This window comes from Gavialis gangeticus, unplaced genomic scaffold, assembly GCF_001723915.1.
Source record: "Gavialis gangeticus isolate Ggan-Ray unplaced genomic scaffold, GavGan_comp1, whole genome shotgun sequence".
NCBI classification, from domain to species: domain Eukaryota; kingdom Metazoa; phylum Chordata; order Crocodylia; family Gavialidae; genus Gavialis; species Gavialis gangeticus.
The window spans coordinates 8,897,451-8,907,911 of record NW_017729029.1 but is presented as its reverse complement, the minus strand read 5'-3'; the positions used below and the strand labels follow the sequence as shown (position 1 = coordinate 8,907,911).

The 10,461-nt window shown below is 50.9% G+C and overlaps 2 protein-coding genes across 4 annotated transcripts in view; one reads left to right on the top strand and one right to left on the bottom strand.

Annotated features, from left to right (window-relative positions):
• The window catches only part of PIH1D3 (PIH1 domain containing 3), a 44,097-nt gene extending 34,003 nt beyond the window's left edge, over positions 1-10,094 (bottom strand). The window contains exon 1 of one of the 2 annotated variants that reach the window (XM_019521186.1): positions 9,906-10,094. In XM_019521186.1, coding sequence (XP_019376731.1) covers positions 9,906-10,061 — 156 coding nt within the window. In that variant the 5' untranslated portion in view covers positions 10,062-10,094. Of the gene's footprint in view, positions 1-5,763; positions 5,844-9,905 lie in introns of those variants that run through there. The other variant, XM_019521187.1, reaches the window with a different exon arrangement.
• A 168-nt stretch (positions 10,095-10,262) lies between these two features.
• LOC109300519 (nuclear pore glycoprotein p62-like) overlaps positions 10,263-10,461 on the top strand; it is a 34,870-nt gene continuing 34,671 nt past the window's right edge. Inside the window, exon 1 of one of the 2 annotated variants that reach the window (XM_019521185.1) lies at positions 10,263-10,441. In XM_019521185.1, the coding sequence (XP_019376730.1) occupies positions 10,368-10,441 (74 nt within the window). In that variant the 5' untranslated portion in view covers positions 10,263-10,367. The other variant, XM_019521184.1, reaches the window with a different exon arrangement.

The following is a 10,461-nucleotide window of genomic DNA, read 5'->3' as shown; positions in this document are numbered from 1 at the left end:
GTGTGTGTGTGTGAGATTTAGTGACTGGAAGAACCCAGCCCCATTGAAACCGAGTCCTGCAAGATAGCTCCACTGGGGGTGACCACTTGCAGAAGGGAGATATACAGCTCCTTACAGAAATACAAGTAACACTAGCAGCACATTGATAGAATTACAAAGACCCTAGAAACGTATCCCTAATAAATGAGCACACCCCAAAGTGATGGGCAAATCTTGTAACAAGTTGCACCAATTGATAAATTAATTTGGTACAATGTTTCTCTAGCCTTAGCCTGTATACAGGTTCAAGCTTTAAGCCAAACCATAGTCACTCAAATCATCCACTCTGGCCTCCAGGGCCATTTGCCAATAGAGCTTTAAAAAAATTGTTTGAAACAATGCTACTCAAGGAGAAAAAGACCTTTCCAGGTGGTGGAAGTTAGTTTATCTATAGTGAATCAAACTGACAAATTGTGGCTCATGTGGTTACTGTTAGTGCCACTTCCCATGTCACCCTATATCCACTGGTATCTGTAGGTCTTGGAGTAAGTAAAGGTGTTGTGATGTACCCATGCGACCATCATCAGTGGGCATTTAAGCAGCAAAGAAAATGGAGGACCGTTAATATCAAGGGGTATGTATGTGAGGACCAGAACTTTCAGGCACAAGATGAATGCCTGTATGAACAACACAAAGTCCAGCACTGCACCTTTGATTTCGTTAGTGAAAACCACTTTGTTGTAAAGTATGTTGGAAAGGGATGTGTTTGTGTAAGTACTTATTGTCCATATGTTTTGATTGACCATGAAACTTTGTATTTTCTGTCAATTGATGTTTTTGTAATTTTTCATCAGTTAGTGGTTATGATTTTTACGTATTTTGTGCCCCGGTGGACTGTTCAGTCTATCCAAGCTAAACAGTGGCTATATCAGGATATAAACCCAGTGCAGATGAGACTAAATTTGCCACTTCTGTAGCAAGTTTTGTCTCACTCTGATCTACATGCTATACTCCAATCTATTAAGAAATACAATCAAGAACTGTGGCTCAAATCAAACGTAACAAAAAAGAAGTAATAACAGTAGTACAGAAGTACTGACAGTAGTAGTAGTACCAACAAAAGGTCTGGAATGCTGGACAGCATTCTTGGTGGGAAACTTTAATTGGATGGAGTCTAACTGTGTTGGGATTTTTTAATCTAATATGACATCCTATTGTTATTTTGCTTTTTGTACAAATTATATTGCTTGTGTTCATGATTTTGTGTTGGAAAATTAAGTGCCATATATTTTAGACTAGAATGCTATCAAGCTCAACAGCTGCAAAAATTATATTATGACAAGCTCTTTCAATAAGCAGGATGTCAGGCAAGCCTGGGGTGAAATAATCACTCCCTGTGGGAAGAGGTCAGCTGATGGCTGCAACCCCTACAGACCTTGAGCAGCAGGGGTAGAGTTTCATTACCAGAAACTCAATGCCTGACTTCCATGCAGTGATAGCATAGGTAATTAGAATTGATAGATTTACAAAGACCCTAGAAACGTATCCTAAACAAGTGATTGCACCCCAAAGTGATAGGCAAATCTGGTAACAGGGGGCCACTGATTCAAATCTCCCCAAACAAAGTCATCTTATGGATGGCCTTCTGTTGCTCCACCAGCCTCTCAAGCATCAGGTATGTGGAGTCCCACCGAGTCTCCACATCCTGCATGATTTTGTGCTGCAGGATACTCAGCTCTGCCTGTTTGTCCTTCAGCATCTTGCTCCCCTTGATGTTGTAGTGGAAGTAGCCTGCCACCTTCCTGCATTTGGACATAAGCTTGTTGGTGGTGCTGGCACTGTCACTGGCAGCCTGTCCCCCTCCAAGACATCCCTGACAATAAGGTGGAACTTCTGTGCCACGCAGCAGATGCCAAAGTTGGCATCATGGACAGCCTTCACCATATTGGCTCCATTGTCGGTAACCATGAACCCATGGGTGAGCTTGCCCTGCCCACTGAGTCACCCCTGCAACAAGCAGTTCATGGCCTTCATGATCTCTGTTGCCATGTAGGACTCATCCATCACCTCAGCTTGAAAGAGAGCCCACCAACAGCCTAACTGGTCACACCAGTGCCCTGTGAGGGAGAGGCGTGCATGATCTCCACCCAGGCTGCTCCAGATGTCTGAGGTGAAGTGTAGGGCCACCTGTGGACCTACCTTGCACAGCTCTTCCCTCAAATACTCCCTCCATGCCTCATACAGGGAGTGCACCACCATACTGCTGAAGGTGGTTCGTGCAGGCACTTGGTATGAAGGGGCCATGAGCGCCATGAGTTGCCTGAACCCTGGCCACTCAACTAAGGAGAAGGGCTTGCCATCCATAGCAAGCACCTCCCCAATGGTCCGGGTGATCTCACTTGCCTTTGCAATGTGCCCCGCTTTCTGTCTGCCTTTCTCCCATTGTTCCAGGGTGGCCTGCCTCTGCTTTGGGGATGAGGGCTTTGTAGTGAGAGGGGGACTTTTTTTTGGGCATGCTCCCACTGGTGCCAGGCTGAGGAGAAGCAAGGGCAAGGGGCTGGTGCCTGAGGAGATGCATCAGCATCCCTGTGGTGCTCATGTGTTTTGTTCCATTGCCCCAGCTGGTTTTGGCTTGGGAGTGCAGGCAGATAGCATATGTGGAATCATCTGCCACCTCAAAATGATCCCAGACCACACTACCTGCTCACTTCTGGGATGTGGGTGCATGTGCAGATGCCACTTTTTCCTCCTCCTCAGCAGGAAGAGACACAGGAATAGGAGGAGTGGACTCAGCTGAGCCACTTGCCTCTGCACCCTCTAGTTCAACTCCTTATGGGGAAGGAGACCTGGCTCTAGGGGAAACTTAAGGGGTGTGGAGCACCACCTCAGATGACTCCCCCTTTTTCCCCAGAATTTCCTTTGCTATGGCACTCAGATCCAGTTCTAGCTCTTCCTCTGGCACTGGAAGGCTCAGGATGGGAAGTGAAATGGAGGTGGAGGAGACTGTCATGCTGGTGCTGCTGTTTGTTATCATGGTGGTGGTGGGGTGGTGTGACAGGGTGCCATCTTTGGCTGCATTTTTCTTTTTCTCTCGCTAAATAGTCCAGTGAGTGTGCCCCCATCAAGTCTTGCTGAATTTTCCTTCTCTGGGGATCAGCTCCCCCAGCTTACTCACCTGCCATGACTTGATGTTACTTGGTTCTAAAAAAAAAGGGGGGGGGGGCTGACCCACAAGTTCCCAGAGAGGCTCCAGGCTCACCACCTGTAGGATAATGGGCTGTTGCCTTAAGGGCAGTAAAAAATGCACACTCCTACCTCCCCTTGACGTTCCCTGTGATGACTCTGAAACTCATGCTAAGCTTGGGCCTACTCACAAAAGTTAAAATACAGAATACTTATGCTAACTGCATAATGCAAGAGGATGTGAGTTCACGGCTGGGCCATCTGAGGGAAAAAAAAATAATGAGGTACCTCTTTCAGTTTATCTTGCTATATTCAGGATGATTTCAGGCAGGCTCCTGCTCCTAATTGTCTGGTGCGTAACTGTTAGCGTGTCCATGCAGGGTACTGCTGGACCCCCCTGGTTCTCGCCTGCCACGACTTTGATCTTCTTAAAGAAATGGGGAGGAAAGAGATGTTGGGATAATTAGTACCCGCGGAAGGACCCGCTTGGTCTATTTCATAATCTAGGTGCTTTTTATTCTTTCTTTTACAGGGAACCAGGTGGAAGGCAGCAGCTCGGAGTTGTTCCTGGGATCAGGCCCATGCTCCGAAGAGGATCTCTGGCATCTCAATTGGGATGGTAAGTGAGGAGGCGTGTTTTGCCCGCTTGTGGCTGTGGCAAACTATCAGTCCACACAGGGTCCCCTCCGCGTCCTCTGCCCTGCAAAGGGAGTCTCCGGGCTTCTCCGTCTTATTCAAGTCCTCGCCCACTCCCCATAATCAAAGGAAAGTAGAAGGGAGAAGTGTTTTCTTTGTTCTCTCAAGTTTGGGCTCCCCAACGCTAATTACCTCATTAGTGGCTTGTTATGGGCACCGCCCAGCCTCTTTTGCTGTGCAGCGCTGGCGTGAGGGTTCAGGAGTTGGCCCGTGGCCAGATCTCGAGATCTCGGCCCCCAGCATCCCTCTCCCCTCGGGGTCTAGGTGCTGTGCCAGGTCTCTTCAGGGGTCTGGGCTGGTACCCCCCCGCCACCCTCTTTTGGCTTTCAAGTTGCCTCTCCATGTCCCAGTGCAGAAACTGCGGCTTCTTCCCGCGCTGTGGCTCTGCTCTTCCCCACATTCACTGCCATTCCCGCGGATTCCTGGTAGGTGGTGCGTGGGCCTGCTGGTCCTGAGTTCCAGGATTCCTCCGCTCATGCTGACCCTGCATTGTGGATCCCTCCTCTTGGATCCTTCTCCCGGAGAGTCTCCCATGCAGCTCCTCTCTTGTCCTGTGGTACCCAAAGGCAACTTTCCCTAGAGAGTGTCCTCTTTATATCCCCGGGCGCCGAGCCCCATTGGCTGTCTGTGGGCTTGGGGGCAGCTCCTCGCCCCGCCGGGCCATAATCACTATCAGCTGCAAGATTTCTCAAGTAACAGAGCTTCTGTCTGGAACCCTGTTACAGTAACCATATAAAATGTCTATCCTTGATTAAATTAGTATGGTAAATATTTCTTTTGCGATTAACGCATGTTATTTGCAGGAAGAGACATTCTCCATATATGATAGATATCTCCTCCTGATTTAGTCCAAGGACACATATGTTTTTCCTGGCTGTTAATCAGTTTCTTGGTACATTCTAAACTGGATAACCTCTTGTTACTGAAGAAGGCAACTCATTCAAATTAGAAATTTCTGATATCCAGTAATGAGCAGGCTAATTAACAGGATTTTCCCATCAATTACTGCTTGGGACTCTCTCTTGACTTGCACAACTAAAAGAATGCTTTGAAGATATTAAGCTAAGGGTATTAAAAGTCAGTAAAACACCAAACAACGTGCACGCTTCAACAGCAGTAAATCTCTCTGACACCAGTTGCTGATGCACCCAACTTACTTGAGAAGTTGAAAAGAAACAGACCGCCTCTTCGTTGCCTGTTTTGATGAGACATCATCACCTTATAGCTAATTACTGGACTTTGATTTGGTTTGGGATCACTTGACTTGATTTTAAATACTTTTAGTAAATAAAGCCTTTTTGTCATACATTGAACAAGGTGTTGTTTCAATCCCTGGGCTAGTGCAGAATCCTAGGTTTTTATTTGCTAACACCCCATGCCTCACAGATAGTCAACAGATGTTCTATAAATTTCTCTTTATGTTGGGGTCTCAGCCACTGTGGGCTTACCCCCCCCCCTCTAGCTAGGCCTGTCAGTCAAAACCTACTCTGAGGCTCCAGCCCTTTAACTTGCTCAAGCTCAAGGCCCTCCATTCCATACTCTCCACAACACCAGGTCTAGTGGCCCTTCTACACTGCGCCCCTGTGGTGTCAGGCTGTTGGGGCCTCAGCCCCCTCCAGCTTTGCCCCTCTCTCTGTAGTTCAGGCCTTTCGCCTAAGTGCACCCACTAGGACCTGGCTTCAAGGCTCCTATCTCCCCTTCAAGTGACTTTGGGCTCGTGGCCCTAGTGCTGCGCCCCTAGTGTGAGCCCTCTGTCCCAGTGCCTCTCACTGCTAATGAGGCCTCCTCCTCCCCTACAACCTTAGCCATAAACCACTGACATTTTAACATTAAATATAAATCATAGGTTTCTATGGCCATATAATGAAAATTAAAACAAATAAGAGAGGTAAAGTGCCTGCTTACATGTAATTGTGCTTCTGTCTCACAGAGTGGTGTAGTCATCCCAAGGAGGCTGCCGCACCTACTCCATAGTCATTGGGAGTCTCTCTCTCTCTGCTGCCTCCCTAGCCTTTTCCACTTGCGGTTTATATGGTTCTGGCCTTCTCCTTCCTGTCACCTGACCAGCTGGCAGGACTCGATCCTTAACCCCTGCTTGACCAGTCGGCTGCACCTGGAAGGTTCTGGATTTAAAGGGGCCACCCTGTTTCTTGATAACAGGGATAGGGTTCTCTGTTACAAGTGGGTTATGGCTGGCACTCTTGGAGGGGATGCAGACTGAGGCACAGGCAGTGGCATTGCTCCCCTTTCTTTGCTGCCTGTAGAACTAGTGGAAGCCTCATGACTGCTTGTTGTAGCAAAGAGGCTGCATCTCAGTTTGGGGGGATGGAACTTACAGCTCTTCCTCTACCCCTTCTTCTGCCCCTCCCTGAAGCCTTGCCAGTTGCCTTTGCAGCACGCTTCATGGTGTGTTTCATAGTGTCTTTGCCTTGTTTGCTTGAAAATATGTGTGTTCTTCTGTAATGTAATCTGATTTATGCAATATATGTAGATAATTGTATATGTATGTGTATTTATGTAATATATGTATGTATTTATATATTTATGTAAGAAATAAAATATATAAATGTATGTATGTGTTCTTGTATAAATTCTATATTATAATATGCGGTATATGCTGTGCTTCCCCATACAGTGAATGGAATGCACATGTGAGAGAAAGCATGGATTTCTTTTCTGGGGGCAAAAGAATCAAAAGATGATTTTCAGGGAGGAATAAATTGAAAGGAATCAATGAATATAATAAAATGGTATAGAAAGAAAAGTTATTGATGAATCCCATTTGCTGGGCTAGCAAGTGGGAAATGAATGATAGCCCTCCTTTGTTGTCTAGTGCTGCTAAACTGCCGGAAGATACAGCTCAGTAACTGACCCCAAGGCAGAAAGCAGCTCAGTTCAAACAAGGCTGCTTTTTATGCTGTTTTTCCATCCCTCCCCCAAAGCAGTGGGATTGGAAGGGACCTCAGGGAAAGATCACAGTCACTGGCCAGCTACACAGTCAATATCAGAGCAGCCCTTCCCCCCTCTACCCCTACCCTCTCCTTACTTTCTGTTTTCCTGCAAGCAAGCCCAGCTTCAGTTTCAAAACTCGAAAGGTTTTGAAACTTTCAAAACATTTTGAGTGCCCCCGTTTCATTTTGAGGCTGTTTCAAAGCCTTTTGATTCATTTCAATTTCGCTGTTTCGAGCTCAAAACAAGTCAAAGCAGTGTTGAAACGAAACAGCCAGCAAAACTTTGCACAGTCCTACTGCACACACCCTGAAAGAGGCATGGGGGGCATGTGCCCCCTGGACTTGTGTGGGGGTGAGGGTGTGCTTCCCACTGTGGGCTTAGGGCCAGGGGCTGTGGGCAGGGGTGGGGTGGCTACAGAGTGGGCTACAGACACCCCAAAATTCCCTGTAGCACCCCCCCAGCATCACTGCTGCTTTCCATGCCCTGCCCACAGCCCACCTCCCTGCTGGGAAGAGGGTGGTGCAGCCCCTGGCCCTGAGCCCACCCTTGCCCTGTGCACAAATCCAGGGGGTATGTGCCCCCCATGCCTCCCCCAGGGGTATGTGCAGTGGTGGGGAGCCACCGAGCCCCCCATACCTTCTGGATGAGCTCCATCCCATGCCCTGCTCTGTGTTGGCTGGGCAGTGCCTGCCCTTGCCCCACTCCCTCCCTCACTGTGGGTGCCTTGATTTGCCCCCTGACCCCTTGCCTCCTCCATGCTCCTTCCCCGCAACAGACTTACTGGCTGGATGCTGCTCTCCAAGCTGCTGGGCTGCATATCAACTATTAGATCGGTATCGGCTGATATCACTGGTTAATAATAGGCCATTGGTATTGGCCAAAAGAAATCTTTATTGGTGCACACTAGGGGTGTGCAAATCGGGCCCTATTCGATTTGGATTCGGCCCGAATCAAGGACAGTGATTAGATTAATTTATTCGAATCACTGTCCCTGATTCAATTCGGCTGAATCCCAATCTGAAGACTCAATGCTGATTCAGCGAATCAGCGATTTGGACATAGACACAGCTTTAAAAGTTGTTTCTACATACCTCAAGGTACCAGCATGGCTTGTGAAAACTGCGATGCTGGAGCAGATGGAGCATCCCACAGGAATGCCAGGGGACCCTCCACATGCTTGGTGGCAAACCTGGAAGTAGACTGGAAGTACTTCTGGTCCACTTCCAGGTCTGCTGGAGAGCGCGCTAGCCCCCTCCCCTCCTGCCCCCCCCCCAGTGCCTTCCTGGCTCTGCAATCCGCTGCAGGGGCACAGGGGGACCCCGGGTACCCCCCCAGACCCAGGAGGCACCAGTCACCGAGCCGGGGGGCAGGGGTGGGGGGGAATCCCCATTGCGCTCCCTGGCAAACCTGGAAGTGAACTGGAAGTGCTTCTGGTCCACTTCCGGGTCTGCTGCCGACCGCACTGGGGAGCTCCCCATGTTCTGTGGGACACTCCATGCGGCCCCAGCATCATGAGCCCCTGATACCTAGAGGCATATAGAAAACACATTTAAAGCAGCACCTATTTCTGAATCTCCAAATCTTTCCGAATTGATTTGGAGGGTTTCAATTTGATTCGTAGCGATTAAAGGATCCTCTGATTCATTTCAGATTTGGAGATTTGGCCACCAAATTGAGCCGAATCTCCACCGAATCAAATCAGGGACTGAAGCTTCACACAGCCCTAGTGCACACCTGGTAACAGCTCCTATTGCACAGTGCTGCAGGCTGTTTTTAGCTCTTGCTGCAAGCATTAACTCAGGTGCAGAACTAAGTGTCAGTGAAGCATTGAATGCATTATCAAGATGCTCAAGATGGCTAGATTTTGTTTCATGAATCTGAAAAAGATGGACCTGGAAAATATTCTCATGGCCACAGGACTAAAGCAATAAAATCTTCTGAGTAATTTTGCCTAGTGTATTGTGCTTTTAACACCTGGTGTATGATACAGCAAATTACTGCATGTTCCAAGGGAGGTCTGTTGATTTTTCCTTCAATCAGGGGTGACGCGTAGGGAGTGCACACAGGTGCACATGCATTCCCTGAGTATGGTGGTGCATCCCCTGCAAAAAGGTTGCTGCTCACCATCCTGCTGCCGACACTGCCGGTGGAGCGTGCAAGTGGTCCACGATCGCCCTTGGGCGCCGCCAATGCTGCCTGCGGCACTTGCGGGTTGTCGGAGACCCCTGGTCGGCCTTCAGCCCCCCCCAGCTGTTAACAGTGCCAGCAGTGTCTGTGGGAGCTCCCAGCTTACCACCACTGTGCTCCCACCGCCCCCAGCACAGCCGTGCCCTCTCAGCAAACAGGGGGCACATGTTGTTCATGCCTTCAATCATAACTGGAGCGACATAGCTTTGGGCCCCTAACATATTAGTCAAGCTGTTAGTTTATTTTAACCTGGAGAAACATACTGTGTTAGGGCCTTGTTACACATTACACTGTGAGTTTCAAAAATGTCATGGGTGTTGGTGCTAGCTTGAGTGTGGAGCAGTCACATTTCAGGCCACAGGGGCCTGGAGGGCTGAAAGGTAAGTACCGTTCTCCTCCCATTCCAGGCTTCTCCCTGCTCCCCAGGGCTCCCCATCACCTATGTCATGTCCAGGGAGCAGGCAGGGAAGGGCTAACCTGCCTGCCCCAACTCTTGCCCCCACTGCTGGGTTGCTGCTGGTCTCCAGGCTGAGCCGGGCCCAGAGAGCAGCGGTGGCAGTGGCTGGACAGGTAGGTCGTCCCTTCCCTGCCTGTTCCCTGGGACCGAGAGGACTGCGCAGGCAGCCACAGGTGAGCGGGGAGGGCAGGGAGCCGGGCAGGCCGGGGGAGCCCGATCAGGGCCGGCGAGGGCAGGGCCGCTGACACGAAGGTATCGCCTTGTGGTGCCGCTCCGCGGTGCAGCACGAGCGGGCGGCCCAGGGCACAGACCCCGCCCTGGAGCCGCAACGAGCGCTTCAAGGCAGGTGAGGTGCGGGGCGCGGAGTTCGCAGCCGCCAAGTCAAGGCCCCTCCCGGTCGCGGAAAAGCCCCGGCCCCGCCGGCTGCGTAACGTGCGTGTCCGGGCCTCACCCCATCGTCGCTGTCGGCGTCCGCAGCGTCCCCCTGCGGGGACGCCAGTAGCTGCGCCAGGCCTCGCAGTGAAGAGATCGACGAGGCCGAGCCCGGGCCCGCTTCCATCCTCGCCTCCAGTCCTGCGCTGCCTCCGACCGCGTCCTCTGTTACCATGGCAACGCCGCGTGCTCCTCCCCACTGCGTGCTCGCGTGAGGGCGGGGTCTCGCTCTCAGCCAATCCCGCGGACCCTGATCGCAGCGGCCTTGAACTCCGCCTAGAGAACGCTATAGGAGCTAAGGTAGGCTGTGGTTGGGGGAGGCTGGTCACGTGCGCAGGCGTGATGGAGGCGGGCTGTACGTCGGCGTGTGGCACGTCCCTGCGTCACTGAGGCGCGCGGGCTGTTCGGCGGCGTGAGTCGGGCCTGGTCGAGGGCGATCCCGGCGAGTACTGTGACCCTCCTCCGCCCGGCGGGAGCTGCCATGAGTCAGTTCAACTTCGGGTCGAGCGCGCCGGGCGGCGGCTTCAGCTTCGGCGCCCCCAAGGCGACGGCCGCCAGCACCGCTGCGCCCGCCG